We start from the raw sequence: 19,052 nt of genomic DNA on the forward strand, positions 1-19,052 counted from the left end.
CTGCTGAAATGGAGTCGGAAGCGTTGGATGCTAGCAAGCCCTTTACAGTACAAGGCGACCACCTGATTCCAGACCTGGGCCTGTGTGATGCCGACATCTACGCTGCCCCAGGCCCGCCACTGCTCAAGGAAGAGCATGGTGAGGTGGCCTGGCTGCGGCCCCCAGACGGCCCGCTTAGCAACAGGCCTCCCTCAGGCGCAGGTTCTGTCCTCTGGGGACGCAGCGCTCCCCAGGCAGCCCCCGAACCTGGCAAGGCCCTCGGGAGGGCCCTGGGCTGCCCACGACCTCCAGGGTTTGGGGCCCACGGCCACACTGTGACAGGGCTTCCGCTGCCGGTCCGCAGAGTCGTCGTTTTCGGAACCGGCCCCACGGCTTTTCACCAGCAACTCTCGGTGGCAGAACATGACCCCGAGCGCCCGTGCCCGCCAGCTGTGGCTGCTCCTGCGCGCAGGCCTCCAGACCTTTGTGGAAAAGGTGCGGCTCGCCCAGGGCATCGCCTCAAGGCGTCTTTCCTGGCCGGGCTCTTCCCCTGGGGGCCCCGGCAGGACCCCAGCCTGGGGCCTCTCGGCACTCCCCTTGGCGGGCGCGGCGGCTCCCTCCGAGCCCTGGCCCCGCCAAGCTCACCGCGGACTTGCGGCCCCGGCCCGGCCCGCAGGAGAAGAGAGCGGAGCTCCGCGCGGCGCGCCTGACGCACGGGCTGGAGCCGCTGCGCCGCCTGGAGGTGGCAGCCGGGCTGTGTTCGGTAGCCCAGGACCCCGTGGGCGGACGCTTCGTGGTGCTGGACGGCGCGGGCCGCCTGCACCTGTACAGAGAGGATGGCTGGGCGCAAGGGCAGCTGCTGGCTCCCGTGGCGCTTACAGGGCTGGTGGCAGTGCCGGGCCCGCTGGGGGCCGGGGGCCGCTTTGTGGGCTGGGGCCCAGCGGGGCTGGCCATACTAAGGGCTGACCTCAGCCCGCTGTGGCTGAGCAAGCCAGGCGAGCGCGGGGTGCCGGGCCGCACGCCCCTCTGCTGCCTGCCGGTGCCCGATTCGGGGCTGCTGCTGGTGGCGGAGGCAGGCGGCAGCCTGGCGCTCTGGAAGTTCCGCTCAGGGGGTCGCTGCCTGGTTCCCCACGGGTCACCTCTGCTGCCGCCGCCAAGCCTCTCGGGTGCGCTTGCGCGCCTGGCTCTGGGGCCTCTGCCTCCCCATCACGTCCCACGCTGCTTCGCAGCCTGCGGCTCAGCCGTGCTCACCTTTGACCTGCACACCTGGGCCCTCGTAGATGTGCGTCGGGATCTGCACAAAACGTGAGGGGGGCCCAGGAACGGGCTGGGGAGGGGGGCAGATCCTGAGGCGAGAACGGAAACCCGGCCGTGTCAGCGGTGCCTGCGCGCGCGCACACATACACCAACACGCGCGGCCGCCCTGAGCCCGCCGGCCCCCCTCTTGCCCGCAGCACCATCTCCGACCTGGCGTACTGCAGAGAGGCGGAGGCCGTGGTGACGGCTTCCCGGGACAGCACGGTGAAAGTGTGGGAGGCCGGCTGGCAGATCCGGATGGTGTTCGTGGGACACACAGGTGCGCCCTGCCGCGGTGGCTCTCGAGGCCTGTCTCCCTCCACCCTGGCACGGCCCTCTGCCTTCAAGAGCTTTGGGCACAGAATACCCGCTGGCTCCTGGCCACGACCCTGACCAATGGCTCCCCTCCCCTCCGTCCCTGGCGCACGAGTGACCCACACCCCTCTCGCAGGCGCGGTGACTGCGGTGGCCGTGCTCCCCAACACGGCCCTGGTGCTGTCGGCTTCGCAGGACGGGACGCTGCGCACGTGGGACCTGCAGGCAGGGGCGCAGGTGGGCGAGGTGGCGCTGCGCCGCTGGGGCCGCGACGAGCAGGGGGACGCCGTGAGCCGCCTGCTGGCCCCCGCCGGCCCTGGCTGGCCCGCGCTCTCCCTGCGCGCCCGCAGCCTGGAGCTGTGGCGCCTGCGGGAGCTCTACTCGCCGTTGGCGCAGCTGTCGGCGCGGGTGCTCCACCTGCAGGTGGCGCCCGCGCTGCCCGCGCCCACGGCCGCGCCCGCGCCGCTGCCCACGCGCCTCGTGTGCGCCTGCGCCGACGGCTCGGTCTACCTGGTGTCGGTCTCGAGCGGACGCGCGGTGAGCGCGCTTCTGCTGGAGCCCGAGGACTGCGCGTCCGCCGTGGCCTACTGCCTGCCGCGCGAGGCTCTGTGGCTGCTGACGCGCGCCGGGCACCTGCTGTGCGCCAACGCGGCGCGCTGCCCCATGCGCGTGCTGCGCCGCCTGTGCCCGCCGCCGCCCCCGGCGCCCCGGCCCTGCTGCCTGCACCTCTACAGCCACCTCACCGACCCCAGGGGCGCGCTCGCCAACTGGGAGATGGTGCGCCAGTGCAAGGGCGAGCTGGGCCGCGGCGACGTGGCGTGGGCCTGGAAGGACAAGAACCGGTGGGTGCCGGAGCCAGCCGGGGCTGGGCCAGGCGGGCGGGCCCGCGCCAACAGGCTGCGTCACCCCTAGGTACCTGCCCGTGGTGGGGCACACTGACGGCACGCTGTCCGTACTCGAGTTGCGCTCCGCGAAGACGGTCTTCCGTACAGAGGCGCACGGCCCAGGCCCCGTCACCGCCATTGCGTCCACCTGGAACAGCATCGTGTCCTCCGGTCGGTACCTCTCCTCCCCCCACGGCCGGCCCGGAAACACCCTTCCCTCCCCAAAGACCCCACCGTGGCCCCGCCCCCACAGGGGGAGACCTGACGGTGAAGATGTGGCGCGTCTTCCCGTACGCGGAGGAGAGCCTGAGCCTCCTGCGCACCTTCTCCTGCTGCCAGCCGGCGGCGGTGCTCTGCGCCCTCGGGAAGCGCGTCACGGTGGGCTTCGAGGACCCGAACAGTGCCACCTACGGCTTGGTGCAGTTTGGCCTGGGCAGCAGCCCACGCTATGATCACCGGCCCCAGGACGACCCCACGGACCACATCACCGGTGAGGGGGCAGGGCAGAGGGGAAGCCCAGGCCGCCAGATGGCTGCGGCCCCTGACCCCGAGTCCTGGCCCCCAGGCCTGTGCTGCTGTCCCGCACTCAAGCTGTTTGCCTGTTCCAGCCTGGACTGCACGCTCCGCGTCTGGACAGTGGAGAACCGCCTGTTGCGGTGGGCTCGGGGATGGGGGTGGGGGTGCACCTCTGCTGCCGCCTGGGTGTTCTCCTCCGAGGAGCAGGGCTGGACTCTTGGCCTGTACACCCCTTCAGGCTCCTGCAGCTGAACGGTGCTCCTCAGGCCCTGACCTTCTGCAGTAACAGTGGAGACCTGGTGCTGGCCCTGGGCTCCCGCCTTTGCCTGGTGGCCCCCCAGCTCTACCTGCCCACATCTTACCTGGTTAAGGTGTGTGGGGAGCGCAGGTGGGTGGGGTGGGGCTGCTGTGGGCAGACGCCTCACCGAGGCCAGGGCCCCGGGCTTCTTTCCTCTGCTCAGAATCTGTGCCAGGACGTCCCTGATGCGGTGGATGACCCTCCACTGCCGCTGACCAGCCAGGAGTCGCTGACCTCAGCCCAGCTGCAGAGGCTCGCCAGCCTGCGCGGGGTGGCCAGCCTCAGGTCTGCCGGCAGGCTACGTTGGCTACGCTGACCTGGCTCCCCTGGATCAGGGCCTGGCCGCGTGAGACCCCAGGGCTCCTAGGCCCCTTGGCCACCCGTCGCAAGCCCGTCCCAGTCCCGGCCTTCCCACTCCTGGCTGTTCCTGGTTCCCCACTAGGGGCCTGGCCACCCACCCCTGAGTCCCCGTCCCAGCCTCTGCCCTGTCCTACTGGTGATGCCACCCAGTGTCCCACCTGTGCCCCTCCCTGTCTGCAGCACAGCCTTGTTTGTCATCCATGGCCCGTCGGCAGCGCCTCAGCAGCCAGTGTTGGAGGAGGTGGGATGGCTCCTGACCCCTCTCCGCCCAGTGCCCCAGCCCGCGCTCAGGCCCCTCCCCTTCCGTCCCTTGGGGCAGGCCTGGGAACCTTGAGCTCATCTGGGCAGCCAGCAGTAAGGCTCAAGGAAGAATGGACTGACTCCTGACCCCCACCCCAGGACGTGGAAGCCCTGGTTGCCCGGGACCAAGACCTTCAGCAGCTGAGATGGGGGTTGGTGGGTCCAGCAGCCCAGCCCCCACCCTCCTGGCAACAGCGCCAGGAGGCCTTTGATAACTACCTGCGTCTGATCTATGGCCCTGGCCTGCTGGTGAGTGTGGGGCCTCCCCAGCACCACCCCCCCGCCCCCCTGCCCTGAGCCCTGACACTGCCAGTCTGCCCTGCCCTCCCTGCCAGGGCAAGTATGCTGGAGGAGAGTGCCCGCAGTGCTGCGCCATGACCCTTACAGTAGAGAGAGAGGCCTGGGACGTGTGCGCCCTGCCCAGAGATGCCCCCAGTCTCGGGGGCGCGGAAGCCCCCCCTCCGCAGGACCTGGGGCCGCTGGGCCGCTGCTTTGCCCACCCTCCCTGAGTCCCCTTGCCCATCCCTCCCACCCGCCGGACAGTGCACAGCAGAGCTTCCCAGGTGTGGCTTCCCGCCCCTCCCACACTCTGCCCTCACCTCAGGATTCCTGCCTCCCGCCCTCTGACTCCTCCTTCTGCCCCAGCTGCTGGCCCGCTCCTCCCTGAGCTGCGAACTGGGCCTCGGCCTGGACCTGCAGCTGCAGTGGGAGCTGCTCCGCAGGGAGAAGCCTGTGACCCCAGATCCACCGTCCTCCCACCTGCAGCGCAGGGTGAGGGGCCCAGGAGGTGGGGCTGCCGCCCAAGGGCAGAGCTGCAGGGATGCTGGAGTCCAGACTCGGCTCTGAGCCCTGTCCCATCCCCAGATCCCCCTGCTGCTGAAGAGGCGACCGCAGGAGCTTCTCTCCAACCTCAGGGGCTTCTTCCCTGCCACCGTTCAGCCCTGTAAGGTGAGAACCCCTCGATGTCCTAGAGGCACTCATTTCCCAGGGGGCCCTTCTTATGTATCCTGTTTTCCCTTTGCTGCAAACCTCTGTGCCCAACTCTGACCTGAGAGCCAGACCCACCTGCCCCTTGCGTGCCCCCCGCCCCCCCGAGGCCCAGGGTTGCTGCTGCTCTCCATGTACCCTGACTCCTCGAGCTCTGGGAACTGGCTGCCAGGGGGCCAGGGGTCCCAGAGCAGGTGCTGGGCAAAGCCAGAGCCGCTGCCAGCTGGCCGCACCTGCAGCACTCCTTGTGAAAGCGTTGGGTGGGTGGGGCCTCTGTGGACTGTCTGGGAGACCAGAGTTCCCTCCCTTGAGGGGAGCAAAGTCGACGGGAGCCAGGCGTCCCAGTCTATCCCCCAACAGATGCCCAAACGGGCCCAGCCCCCCCCCCCCAATATCTGGCATTTACCTTCCCAGGTGGGTCACTGAACCTCCCAACTGCTACTCCATCTAACCAAGCCTGCAGTAGCCCCCCAAACTCTTACTGCCCCCTTCCCTTTTCTTTCTTTTTCTTTTTTTCTTTTCTTTTGGCCACACTGCACAACTTGAGGAATCTTAGTTCCTCGACCAGGGATTGAACCCAGGCCCCGGCAGTAAAAGCATGGAGTCCTAACCACTGGACCACCAGGGATGTCCTGTCTACTGCCCCCTTCTTATTGATGTCTCAGGACTGGGGGCTGCGTTCCGTGGAGACCGTGTGGGTGTCAGGGCTTCCCCAAGGCCAGCCATTGCCCAGATTTCTCTCCTCAGTGACCACAGTTGACACCACACTGCCTGTCCTTCCGCCTGATTTCTCTCTTCCTGTGTGTCGTGGGCACGGGGTGTGAGCCCAGCTCAGCTCTTGGAGATTGCGCAGGCAGAGCTGGGCTGGTGGCCGGGGTGCCCCTCCAGGGTGGTCTCCGGGGCAGGAGGAGTCCAGGCCCTCAGCATGCCCTGCTGTGCTCCATCTGCAGTACGGGCGGCGGCCCATCCACTTCCCGGGCTGTGTGCCCAACTCGGCGGTGCTGCAGCAGATGTGGCTACCTGGGGAGGTCAGCGGCCTTGGCCTCGGAGCCCGGGTCCAGCGCAGGAGCAGTAGCAAGGCAAGGGGCGGGGCGGGGCGGGGCGTGGTCTGCGGAGACGCCATTGGCCACGGCCTGGCTCTCCCCCTCGCAGTCGGGCAGGAGCCTGGACGACCTGTGGCTGCCGCGGGGCATCAGGCGGCACCGCGCCAAGTGGCAGCAGAACCTGATCCGGTGGTTGGGGGAATAGGAGGAGGAGCTGGATCTGGACTGGGCCTCGGATTCCCTGAGTCCCTATGGGCAGCTCTCTGACCAGCTGCTGGAGTCCGAGGAGCAGGAGGTGCAGGTGGGCGTCCAGGGCTGGGTTGGGCTGCGGTGCAGGAGCTGCCCGGGGAGGCACGGTCTGCAGTTGCTTCCGCTGCCCCTAGAGCTCCGAGAATCTCATCCCGAAGCCCACGGGCTCCCGCGAGAACACCGCTGGGGCCAAGACCGGTCTTCACTGCACCCAATTCCACTACGGGCGCTCACTCTGGGAAGAGCGCTGCGGGCATCTTCCTAGGTTTCTGCATTTTTTCGTCAGCCAGAACTGGTTCAAAAAGCTGTTCCCCATCTTCACCCTGCAGGTTTGGGGGCGTCCTGGCAGCACGGGCTCGGGTATGGTACAGGGGAGGCTGGAGCACCGGGATGCGGTGCGGGGGGCCAGGCCTCAGCACGGGGTCCCTGCAGGCATACCCCGAGGTGGGCACGGTGGAGGGCCTGGCCTCGCTGTTCGTGGACCTGCTGGACGAGGCCTCCTGGGCAGACCGCGTGCACATCTTGCACGCGCTGCTGAGGCTGCTGCCCGATGTCAGCAGTGATCTCTGTAGCCGGCTGCAGGGCATCCTCCTGCGCTTGCTCAACCTGGACCAGCCCCCCAGCCTCCAGGTGAGCCCCTGACCCCGCGCCCGGCCCTTTCCCCGGCCTCGGGCACCGACCTCAACCCGCTGCGCTCAGGACTGGTTGCAGCGGCAGTTCGTGATGCTGGCGCTGCAGCTGCTGCTGGCCTGCTCCCTGGAGTCCCGCGAGGTGGTGCTGGAGCTCATGTCCTACTTCCTCTACTCGCCAGCCTCCTGCCGGTGAGTCCCGCCGCCTCCCCCCTCCCCGCTGCCGGGAGGCGGCCCTTCAGCCTCCCACCCCTGTCCCAGGCCAGAGCTTAAGAAGCTACTGGATGGACTCGGCCTTCAGGACCCGCAAGGCTTCTTGTTCAAGGAGATGATGACCTGGGTCCAGGGCCCGGACCTCGATTCCAAGGCTGCCCTGCGCAGGCGCTGCTGCCAGAAGCTGGAGGAAATGATCCAGCAGCTGCAGGTCTGGGCGGGCGGGGCTGGGGGGGGTGGGGCGGGGCGCCTGCCCTCAGAGCCCCTGGCCCGGGCTTCTCCCACGTCCGGAGGGGAGAGCCAGGTGAGGCCAGCGGGCTCCTTGCCCCGCTCTGGCTCTGCGCCTCGTCCGTCCTCTCCCATCCCCCACCCCCTCCCCTTCTCCGGGATCTTCCTGCGCCTCCCCAGGAGGGAGTCTGGGGGGGGGGGGGTCTCAGGCTCGGAGCCAGGGGCAGCACCTCTCGGGCCTCCCTGTTGGGGCCTGGTGCACCGTCCACTGGCCACCTCCCCTCAGGTGGAAACCGTGCCGCCTTCTGTAGCCAAGTTGTCAGAGATGCTGCCCAGGGTCTTAGAGACCTCGACACTTCACCCTCCTTAGAAGGAGGCCCTGGCACAGATTTCCATGGTCTCTGGGGCAACTGTTCATGTCTGTGTGACGCCCTCACTGGTGGCCTCACCCGGGGAGCCGGGGTTGCAGGTGCAGCACGTGCTGGCACAGATGCGCTTTGGGCGCAGCCGACGTGCACTGTCTGAGACGCTGACGCACTTCCGCCCCTCGCTCGAGGCCCACTCGCGGTCCTCCGCGCCCGCCGCACCGCCTGATGGGCCCCTGCCTCTGGAGCGGACGGACTGGTCACGGTCAAAAATGCTGGACCTGGGGCCCATTGACGCACTCAACGTCTTCTGCCGGCGGCAGCGGCGCCCCGGGCAGGAGCCGCCCGAGAGCCCGCCCCCGGCCCCGCCCCCACAGGGGCCCCGCGTGGTGCCGCCGCGGCCCCGGGATCCCCGGTGAGCCAGCCGCGGGCTTCCGGGCGACGCTGGGGCAGAGCCTGCGGGGGCGGCTGAGGGCCCGGCCCAGCCAAACCCGCCTCCTTCCTCTCCAGGCACGACTCCCTCCTCCGGCTTCGGGAGGCCAGCGTCCAGAGGTCTCCCGTGAACCTGGGGGGTGAGTGGGGTCAGGGGTAGAAATCGGACTCTGCTCTCCACCCCACCCCAGCCCAGTGCCTGCCGAGCACTGACCCCACCCCAAGGTCTCCCGGTCTTGCTGGCCCCCAGGCCGAATGCTGCACCGGCTCTGGGTGGACCGCACGCTGGATGGCGCCATCCGGAGGCTGAAGCTGCCGCTGCCCCGGGTGGAGCTGCAGCCTTTCCCCCCTGACTGGCCCAGGCCCGCCCGTCCGCGGCCCCCACGGCTCCTGCAGCCTGCCCTGCAGCGCTACTTTCTGCCAGATGACACGGACCCTGACAGCTACAGCTGACCCCGTTAGTGGCCTTGGCCCGGCGCTGTCTTCCCCTCTTCCCTCCAGCGTGGAGTCAGGACACGGCCCTCCAGCCCGCTGTTCACCCCTAGCCGAGACCCAGGGCTGGAATAAAGTCCAGAGGGCCCAGACAGCACACTGGATGCCACCTTCACCTTTGGGGGTCACTGAGGTGGGCAGGGGGGTCTGGCTGGTGTGTTGTGAACCTGCTGGTGGCCAGTTGCATGTGTGAGGCAGGAGCTGGGGGCCTGGTGGGACAGGGTCTGGGCTGGGATCAGCACATGGTGGGAGGAGTGTTCTCGGGGGAGGGCTCTCTGCCCAGAGAGGGAACCCATAGCACTGGTGGGTCCCTGCTCAGGCATTTAGCCAACGTTTCTTAGTTAATTAGTGGGGTTGGGACGGGAGAGGGGAGGGTCTGGGTGGTCGCAGGTGTGTGTGGGGGGAACCTGCAGTCCTTTGATGCAGGTGAAACCAGGAGTCTGTCAGAGCTTTGCTCTCTTTAGGCTGGAAAGGGGAAGAGTAGATGAAGGGGCCCCACGTGCTTTATCCGAGAAGCAGTGGAGGGGCAGTGTCCTCTGGACCTTTCAGCCTAAAAGTCACCAGGAAGCTGAGCTTGTCTGTGAAGCTCAGGGTCTGGGGGCTCAGCCTTCTTCTGAACTGCCATGACCTCAGAGGGCACCGACCCAACCACGCGGGGGGCCATGTGCCCACTGGCTGTTAGCACGGCTTCTGTGAAGGGCCTGTTCCAGCTTCTTACATCCTGCTGCTGGGTTTCCTGAGCAGTGATTTCTTTCCTGTATTTTCAGCCTCTGACTTTAGATGTTTCGTCTCAGTGCCTTTGTGGTTAAAGGTGGTCTTCCACACCTTTCCCACAACCCTCACCTGTGCAGGGGCTTTTGTTGTGGCACTGCTGAGTGGGCAGCTATTTCCCAGGCCGAGGAGGGCCAGAAGTGCCAGGTCCAGAAAACTGAAAGACGTGACTTTTTGTAAAAGGAACTGCACCTGCTAAAACAAGGCCAGTGAGACCCGGGGGAGTCTGCTTCTACTGGTGTTTCTATGTCTTAAATTATAGAAGCAATAACTGCTTTGAAAAATACAAACATGGGAGTTCCCTGGCAGTCCAGTGGTTAGGACTCCATGCTTTTACTGTCAAGGGCTCGGGTTCGATCCCTGGTTGGGGAACTAAGATCCCACAAGCCATGTGGCACGGCCAAAAAAACCCAGCATACAAACATGAAAAAGGAGGGCAAAAGTTTAAACCGGTCCAAACCCCCACTAACCATAAAGGAAAACATTAATATATTTATTAATACATATTAATATGTAATTATTTTAAAATTAGGAAATCTGTTAACCTAAACATATCATTAAGAGAGTAAAAAACTCAGGCCACAGAGTGGGAAAAGGTATTTGAAATACATGTAGCTAAAAAGGGCTTGTCTCTAAAATATGTAAATAAGTTCTACAAATCAATAACAATTAAAACAAAAATCACACAACCCAATATAAAAACGTACAGAAAGCTAGAATGGGATTTCCACTATAGAAATTTTTGTTTGTTTGTTTGGCTGCATTGGGTGTTTGTTGCTGCGCGCGGGCTTTCTCTAGTTGTGCTGAGCAGGGGCTACTCTTCCTTACGGTGCATGGGTTTCTCATTGCGGTGGCTTCTTGTTACAGAGCATGGGCTCTAGGCGTGCGCGCGGGCTTCAGGAGTTGTGGCACTTAGGCTTAGTTGCTCCGAGGCATGTGGGATCTTCCTAGACTAGGGCTGGAACCCATGTCCCTAGCATTGGCAGGCAGATTCTTAACCACTGCGCCACCAGGGAATTCCTCATAGAAGATGTTGAAATAGCAAATTATCTATCTATCTACCTATCTATCTATCACCTATCTATCTATCTATCTATCTATCTATCTATCATTTCCCACTTCCTGACAGTGTGACCTTAAGCAAGTTACCTAGGTTCTCTAAGCCTCAGTTTCTGGTCAGTGAAATGTGGATAATTATGCTACAACGCCTCACAGGACTGCGGTGAGGATTAAGGCCTTTAGGAACAGTGCTGAGCACAGTGTATGAAGACAGAAACAGAGCTGGAACCCTTCCTCACATCATTTATAAGTGACTTATAAGAGTAATTTTCAGATGAGTTGAAGATTGAAATGTGGAAAATAAAACTATAAATATATCAGAAAGTAATTTAGAAAAATAATTAACTTAGAACACTTAGAAAAGACAGACATATTTGCTGATTAAAGAATTTTTTTCATGGCAAAAGACACCATAAAGACAAAACTCAAAGCAGATCATGCCTTTAAAGGTAAAATTACAAAAATTTAGGAAGAAAATATAAAAATCTCTTGGACCTAGCAATCGATGAAGAGTCTTAGACATAATGCCCAAGGCACCAGATGTAAAGGAAAACAAATCAATAAATTGGACTTTATCAAATTTTAAAACTTTTGCTCTGTGAAAAGCTGTGTTAATAAGATGAAAAGACAATGTACAGACTGGGAGAAAATATCTGCAAAGGACACATATGCAGAAGATACATGCAACTTTCAAAATGAACTGTAAAAACCAGACAGTCTCATCAGAAAACGGGACAGAAACAAAGCAGACGTTTCTTCCTGAAGGAGGTGAAGATGGCAGCCTTGTGCATGAGAAGATGCCCCCATCAGCACCGTGAGGGAAGTGTGAATTAAGAACGGCTCAGATTTAAAGAGCGACACCCCCACACGCTGGAGAGGATATGGAGCAACTGCACTTCCACCCGATGCAGGTGGGAATGGAGACTGGTCCTGACGGTGGAAAGTGACTTGAATACCAGGACTCGGCAGTCGTGCTGCTGCGCGTTTATTGCAGAGAGATGAGGACTCAGTCCACACAAAACGCTGTGCACCAGTGTTTACAGCAGCTTTATTTGTAACAGCCGCGAACTGGCAGTGACACAGAGGTCCTTGGACAGGTGAGTGGCTCCAGACGGCGGCACACCCACACCGTGCATACTTCTCAACGATAAAAGGGAGCAAATTATTGACACAACCTGGATGAAGCTGTAGATAATTATGCTACGTGAAAAAAGCCAATCTCAGAACATTCCATTTAAAGTGCATTCTTGAAGTGACAGAATTAGAGAGGTGAAGGGCGGAGTAGTGGTTGCCTAGGGTTAAGGATGGGCAGGAGAAGGCAGAGCAGGAGGGAGATCTTTGTGGTGATGAAACAGTCTCTGTTTTGACTGTGATATTGGTTCAGTGAATCTACACAGGGAGAGAGAGGCATGGAACTACACACACCTTCGTTTGGACATTGTATTATAGCCTCATAAGATGTAACCATTGAAGAAGCTAGAACAGGTGGCTTTATAGAGACAGAAAATAGCCAAGAGGTCCCTGGCGGGGTTAGGAGCTTATGCAATTTCTGCTGTAGGGGGTGAAAACGTTTTGGAAATACCCAGTGGTGATAGTGGCACAACATTGTGGGTGTAATTAATGCCACTAATCATGCACTTAGAAATAGTCAAATGGGGGAACTCCCTGGCCGTTCACTGCTTAGGACTCCATGCTTTTACTGACTAGGTCAGTTAAGTCCCTGGTTGGGGAACTAAGATCCCACCAGCTGTGTGGCACGGCTGAAAAAAAAAAAAAGGTAAATGGGTCAATTCTGCTCTTTGTATTTCCACACCACTTACTACAGTTAATGCAACAACCAGAAATCACCGAATATAAATGGATGACCTGCAAGGCACGTGAATTATAGCTCAGTATGTTCCTGACCGGAGCTTGCGACCACATGCCTGACGCACAGCAAAGCAATCCACTGACACTGGGCTGTGGGGAGGGAGGGTACAGCGCGTACTGCAGGCGCCAATCAAGGAGAACTGGCCGCTCACGTTCAAAAGACCCACACTCCCCAGTGGCTTTCAGGGAAGGGGTTTTAAAGGCAGCATGAGGGAGGGGTCATGGGTCTTGTGATCAGTTTGCGCATAGTTCTCTGACTGGTTGATGCTGGGGTAACAGGGTGCCAGGTATCTTGGGAATCTCAGCTGTCAGTTTTCTGGGGTCTGAGTGCTGGTGGTCCGCATGCAGTTAACTTCTTCCACCTGCTGGGGCTTTTGTTTCTGCAAAACCACTCAGGGACATGGCTCAGGATGTTTGTAGCCTTCGAGTAGAACTAAACGTCCTTGACTTTGTTTTATGGCTATTATTACTTTGTCTAGACCGCTTTCCTTTTTTTCTGCATTTTCTCACTACTCTGATTAAATCTGCTCTTTGGAACTTGGGGAAGGCCTAGGACACTAAAGCTCTTCTACAAGTAAGAGGTGGGGGGCATGGTGGGGGGAGATGTCTGTCCCCAGGAAGGCCCTACAGGGTCTTGTTTGGTTTCAAATCAAGCTTTTTTTTTTTTTTTTTTTAAATAATCAGAATTTCTTTTCTTTTTTTTTAATATTTATTTTTTTGGCTGCATTGGGTCTTCATTGCTGTGTGTTGGCTTTCTCTAGTTGTGGTGAGTGGAAGCTACTCTTTGTTGTGGTGTGCAGGCTTCTCAGTGTGGTGCCTTCTCTTGTTGCAGAGTGCAGGCTCTGGGCACACAGGCTTCAGTAGTTGCAGCACGTGGGCTTAGTTGTGGCTCGGGGGCTCTGGAGCTCAGGCTCAGTAGTTGTGGTGCACGGGCTTAGTTGCTCTGCAGCATGTGGGATCTTCCCAGACCAGGACTCAAACCCGTGTCCCCTGCATTGGCAGGCAGATTCTTTTTTTTTAAAATAAATTTATTTAATTTATTTATTGGCTGCATTGGGTCTTCGTTGCTGCACACGGGCTTTCTCTAGTTGCTGTGAGCGGGAGCTACTCTTCACTGTGGTGCGCAGGCTCCTCATTGTAGTGGCTTCTCTTGTGGAGCACGGGCCCTAGGCGCGTGGGCTTCAATAGTTGTGGCACATGGGCTCAGTAGTTGTGCCTCATGGGTTCCAGAGCACAGGCTCAATAGTTGTGGCGCACGGGCTTAGTTGCTCCGAGGCACGTGGAATCTTCCCAGGGCAGGGCTCGAACCCGTGTCCCCTGCATTGGCAGGCGGGTTCTTTACCACTGCGCCACCTGGGAGTCCGTCAGGCAGATTCTTAACCATTGCACCACCAGGGAAGTCCCTCAAATAAAGCTATTTTTTTTTAAATTTTATTTATTTATTTATTATTTTGGGGGGGGTACACCAAGTTCAATCAAAAATAAAGCTGTTTTTAAAAACACACAGAAGTCTCTTTGAAAGGGCTTCCACTGGCCAAATTGAGAACAACTTGAGGATCAAAATAATGAGAGTAAAGTATTATATTTCTTTGAATAAACTAGGCATCCATGCGTCTTCACTGACATAGATAGGTAAAGAGAAAGCTTTTTCCCTACAGTAAATGATAAAATTAGAAACCAGTCATTTGGCAGCCATCATGGTAGTAACTAATTCAGAGGGAAAACCATACCTGCAAACCTAGGGAGTGAAAGGTGGATGCAGAACAGAGTGTTTACCCAGCCTCAAAGTGTCTCCCCATAAAATACTTACGAAACACAGAAAGAAAAAGGGTAACGTGACAGGGAAGAAGCTTGGGCCACTCCACCTTATGTGATCCACATAAGCCTCTCCCGCGCTGAGACAAACGGACCCTGTGCCACCTGATGGGACAGGAGCAAAAGAACCCAGGGTCTCCCCCAGTGTTCCTGCCAGAAAGGCACAACCTGAACCTAATCAGGAGGCAACCAGACATGCAGAAGAACGTGCTACACAGTAGCTGGCTGTGGTCTGTGTCAAGGGCCTGAAGGACACAAGAGGTGAGACAAAGGTCATTACTGGGGTGACCTGGAAATTTGACTGAGGTCTCTGGGTCAAGGCTATATTAGGGTTCTTTGTACAATTCTTGTACCTTTAGCTTTGAAATCACTTCCAGTAGCTTTGGATCTTTTAATTCATTTTAGGAACACTTAAGCCTCCCTACCTGGTAATTACTGTAGACACTTCCTTGAACCAGTCAAAGCACAGGCCTGCCCACTAGTCCTCTGGACCCCAGTGAGCCCTGAAGGTGCACATTTTTGTCTCAGTCTAAAATACCCACCAGAGGGCATCATTTACCTAGATTATCCAGGATATTCTAGTTCCATATCTTGAGGGGTTTTCAACTCTTATGGCCAGGGTCTGCGTGTCCCAAGCAGGTTCTTGCCTTGGAGAGGTGGCACTTCCTTGAACTCGTCCACCCTCTTCCTCAATTTCCATGGGACTTTAGGTTGGGATTGAGGCTATGGGTCTCAAGCAGGGCAAATCCCAGCTCCTGAGCCTTATAACCTGCTGACTTTAGGGGGATACTGTTCCCTGTGAATGGCTCTTCTGGGCGTCACTGCCCCTAGAGGCCTCGTCCTAGCCCTTAGTGTGAAACAAAAATAATATCCATCTATTAAGGGGCTTGTAACCTATGTAAAAGTAAAGGACATGACGAATAATCCATAAGGCAGGTAATAAATGGGGGGAAACCCCTATATTAGAAAAGAAGAAAGGTCTCAAAGCAATGACCTCAGCTTCTACCTTAAGAAACTAGAAAAAGAGCAAATTAAACCCAAAGTAAGCAGAAGAAAGGAAACAGGTCGAAATAGAAATCAATAAACGTGAAAAAGAAAACAATAAAGAAAATAAGTTAATCCAAAAGGTGGTTATTTAAGAACATCAACAAAATTGGCAAACCTCCGGCAAGACAAAAGGAGGACAGAGACACAGGTTACCAATATCAGGGATGACAGAGGTGACCCGCGACAGATTGCACATGCAGTAAGAGGATAAGAAGGGAATATTAGGAACAACTTTATGGCTGTTAACAGTCTAGATGAAATGGGCTAATTCCTTAGAACACGCAAAGCACCACAAGTAGCCCAAGAAGCAAATAACCTGAATAGCCAAGTTTCTATGAAAGGAATTGAATGTGCAGTTGAAAAGCCTTCCCAGAAAGTTTCAGGCCCAGATGGCTTCACCGAACATCTAGGGAAGAAGCAATCCTGGTTTTACAAACCCTTCCAGAAAATTCATAAGAACACTTTGCCCAACCCTTCTGCCTGGCCCCACGCCAGACACACACACCTCCAGAGGAGGGAGCTGCAGGCCGATGTTCCTCACTGGCCGAGATGCACCCGTGCTAAACAAAACTCGCGAGCCGCCCGCGGGACAGAGGCCGCACCGGGAAGGCCGCCGCGCCCAGCGACGCCGCCCTTCCGGGGCCCGCCCCGCCGTCCCGGGCTCCGCGCGGTCCCGCCCCGGCGCAGGGCTGGTGGCCTCGGACTGGTCGCCGCGGCTTCCGCTCCCCTGCTGGGCGGGGCCGCGCCGCCGCCGGAGGCGCCAGGCCGAGCGGAGCGCGCGCACGGGCGCGCAGGGACGCGCGTGGGAAAGGACGGGGCCGGTGGCCTCGCCTCCGTGGGGTCGCCGATGCCGGAGGCCGGCCCGGAGGCGGCGGCGGCGGCGGCGGAGCTGCTGCCCTTCCTGGCGCTCGGGGCGCGGCCCGACCTGCAGGCGGCGGCGGCGCAGCACGCGCTGGAGCTGAGCGGCTCGGGGCCCGGCCGCGCGCTGCTGGCCGGCCAGGCGGCCCTGCTGCGGGCGCTGGGCGCGCTGGCGGCGGCCCCCGCTCCCGCCCCGGCCCGGGACGCCGCGCGCGCGCTCGTCAACCTGGCCGCCGACCCCGGCCTGCACGAGCCGCTGCTGGCGGCCGAGCCCGGGCTGCCGGCCCGCCTGCTGGGCTGCGCGTTGGACCCACAGTGGCCCTGGGCCGAGGAGGCGGCCGCCGTGCTGGCCAACCTCAGCCGCGAGCCGGGGCCGGCGGCCGCGCTGATGGCGGCGCTGGCGGCCGCGGGGCCCGGGGAGTCGGGCCTGGAGCGGCTGGTGCGCGCGCTGTGCACTCCCGGCTACAACGCCCGCGCGCCCCTGCACTGCTTGGGGCCGGTACTCTCCAACCTCAGCCAGCGGCCCGCGGCGCGCGCTTTCCTGCTGGACCCCGGCAGGTGAAGCCCGGGGCGCTCGCGGGGAGGGGGTGGAAGGGAGCCGCGACGGCACTGAGCGGTCCTTCCTTCCAGGTGCGTGGTCCAGCGGCTGCTGCCCCTCACCCGATACCCGGACTCCTCGGTGCGCAGGGGCGGTGTGGTGGGGACACTGCGAAACTGCTGCTTCGAGCACCGTGAGTGGTGGGGGGGAAGCTGCCCCGTCGGGGAGTCGGGGGAACAGACTGGACCCTGGGGCCCCTCTGGACTGGTCTCCATTCCTGTTTCCCCCCAGGACACCATGAGTGGCTGCTTGGGCCCGAGGTGGACATTCTCCCCTTCTTGCTGCTGCCCCTGGCTGGGCCCGAGGACTTCTCCGAGGAGGAGATGGAGCGTGAGTGGCTTGCCTCAAGCCTCAGGGTTGGTCTGGCAGGAGGGGAGGCCAGTGGGGGAGAGGCAGAAGGAGGTGTCCAGGTCAGGGTCCCTTCTGAAGCCTTCCAGAAGGGAGTTGCTGAGCACAGATGGGTCTTACAATGGCACGGTCTTGCTAGCTGTCCAGGGGCCAGCGTAGGGAGCCAGGGACTTGCCAATTCACCCCTAGGGCTGCCCGTTGACCTGCAGTACCTGCCTTCAGACAAGCAGCGAGAGCCTGATGCTGACATCCGCAAGATGCTCATCGAGGCCATCATGCTGGTGAGCAGGGGTCCTGCTACATTAACGCCACCCCCAACACACACACCTGTACATCGGCACGCTGATGTCTGGCTAACCTCTGCCCTGTTCCAGCTGACAGCCACGGCACCTGGTCGGAAGCAGGTGAGGGACCAGGGAGCCTACCTGATCCTGCGAGAGCTGCACAGCTGGGAGCCAGAGCCTGATGTGCGGGTGGCTTGTGAGAAACTCATTCAGGTGGGTGCAGGGCTGGGGGAGTGGTGGGCGTCCACAGGGTGCCAGCCAGCTGCTCACCTGCCTCCCCTGCTGGCAGGTTCTTATTGGGGATGAGCCGGAGCGCGGCCTGGAAAACCTGCTGGAGGTGCAGGTGCCGGAGGGTGTCGAGCGGCAGCTGCAGCAGCAGGACCGCCAGGAGCAGGAGCGGTGTGAGTGGGAGCGGCGGGAGCGGGAGCTGGGCCCAGAGCCGCAAGCAGAGGCAGCTGCACCCACCTGAGGCCCGGAAGCCTGCCACCAGCCCCCGGCCCGCCTTTGCTCCCCATCCGTCAAGGCCTCCCGGAGCAGGCATGTCTGAGGCCTCTGGATCCCCTTGCTCTGAGGGTGTGGCCTTGCTGAGGGTCGAGGGCAGCTCCCTGTGCCCTACTGCTTCCAGCAGGAATGCTGGTTGCTCAGAGGAGGACTGTTCAGCCAGAGCTGGCCCAACCTGGTGACTTGCTCAAGTACCACCAAGGGGGTGGCCGGCCAGCGGGGCTGGACAGAAAAGCACTGCAAGTCTGAGGGTCCAGCTGGAGCTTCCCAGTCCCAAGGGTGCTACAGGGGCCTGGGGCCCTCAGCTTGCCCTACCTGAGACCCAGTCTCAAAGGGCTGACCTGTTGAGATTTTCACCAGCCACAGACTGTCCTGGGGTCTCCCAGGGCTGCACCCCGTGGCTTATCCTCAGAGCACTTGCTGGGTGCTGCCTCCTCTTCACCCTCACCACCTTTCCGCTTGACCTACGCCCAAGCCCAGCCCTCAGGTCTTTGCAAGCTTGTCATGTCTTATTTCCCGGTCCTGGACTGACCTGATGCCTTCACTCTCCTTGACTAGCTAGGCCCTCCCTCAGTCAACTTCCCTGAGCCTCAGTTCCGCAGAACCCCTTGCCTACCAAGCTGAGAGCCTCCCTGATATGCCTGCAGCCTTGCCCTTGGCTCGTGTCTTTCCCCGACCACCATCTGCCCCCTTGGACCCCCTCGGCTCCATGTGTGGTGCCTCCGATTCTTTGACCACCAGGCCCAGTAGGCTCTCTCTCACCCCCATTTTATTCCCTTCTTGGGCTTCCCACCAAACCTAGTGCCATCTTTTGTACAGGACCCCTGCACCCTGGCCCTCCCGGGCCCCTTGTACCCTGGTGCTGGGGTATAGCATGTCTCCCCAGGAGTTCCCAGCACCCTTCCCCCACCACAACCATGCCCTCAGTCCTGGTACTGCCTCCAAAGCTGGAGGCAGCTCCACTGGCGCTCCCATCAAGACTGGGTTGTTCATGGGTGCCGGATGTCTCCCTCCTCTCTGGTCCTCTCTGTACCCCCCTCCCCCGAGTTAAAGCTCTGGAAGGTATGTGGGCGGTTTTTCAGATGCCCCAAGGCCCGCAGCCCTCTTCCTGCATTGAGAAGCACACACTCTTGGCTCCACAGAATAAACGCTTTATCTGGCCTCGCCCCCGCCCTCCTGTCTGCCCTCAGTTAACCAGGTAGCGGGGAGGCACACTCCGGATGCCGGACTTGGAGTGGAGCGACAGCGGGTGCCTGGAGGGGCCTGCCCCGCGACTGGCCGTCTCCGTGCTCCGGAGCCCAAGCGCAACCGAGTCT

At 60.3% G+C, this 19,052-nt stretch overlaps 2 protein-coding genes across 2 annotated transcripts; both read left to right on the forward strand.

The window, feature by feature from the left end:
- The first annotated feature begins 3 nt into the window (after positions 1-3).
- Positions 4-13,755, forward strand: WDR97 (WD repeat domain 97). The gene is given in 22 exon segments (XM_057737028.1): positions 4-138; positions 344-474; positions 656-1,284; positions 1,434-1,555; positions 1,727-2,432; positions 2,503-2,645; positions 2,728-3,130; positions 3,229-3,361; positions 3,452-3,590; positions 3,731-3,786; positions 3,788-3,889; positions 4,048-4,197; positions 4,594-4,719; positions 4,813-4,896; positions 5,886-6,242; positions 6,362-6,556; positions 6,660-6,857; positions 6,927-7,048; positions 7,118-7,280; positions 7,767-8,077; positions 8,173-8,234; positions 8,315-13,755. Coding segments are annotated over 22 exon segments (4,695 nt in total). The 5' UTR covers positions 4-8; the 3' UTR covers positions 8,548-13,755.
- A 1,726-nt stretch (positions 13,756-15,481) lies between these two features.
- HGH1 (HGH1 homolog) lies at positions 15,482-18,901 on the forward strand. The gene is made up of 6 exons (XM_057737029.1): positions 15,482-16,563; positions 16,636-16,736; positions 16,835-16,933; positions 17,141-17,232; positions 17,326-17,448; positions 17,525-18,901. The coding sequence occupies exons 1-6, from the start codon at positions 15,482-15,484 to the stop codon at positions 17,702-17,704; spliced, it is 1,677 nt and encodes a 558-aa protein (XP_057593012.1). The 3' UTR covers positions 17,705-18,901.
- The last annotated feature ends 151 nt before the right edge of the window (positions 18,902-19,052 follow it).

Source organism: Hippopotamus amphibius, chromosome 5 (assembly GCF_030028045.1).
Source record: "Hippopotamus amphibius kiboko isolate mHipAmp2 chromosome 5, mHipAmp2.hap2, whole genome shotgun sequence".
In the NCBI taxonomy this organism is placed as follows: domain Eukaryota; kingdom Metazoa; phylum Chordata; class Mammalia; order Artiodactyla; family Hippopotamidae; genus Hippopotamus; species Hippopotamus amphibius.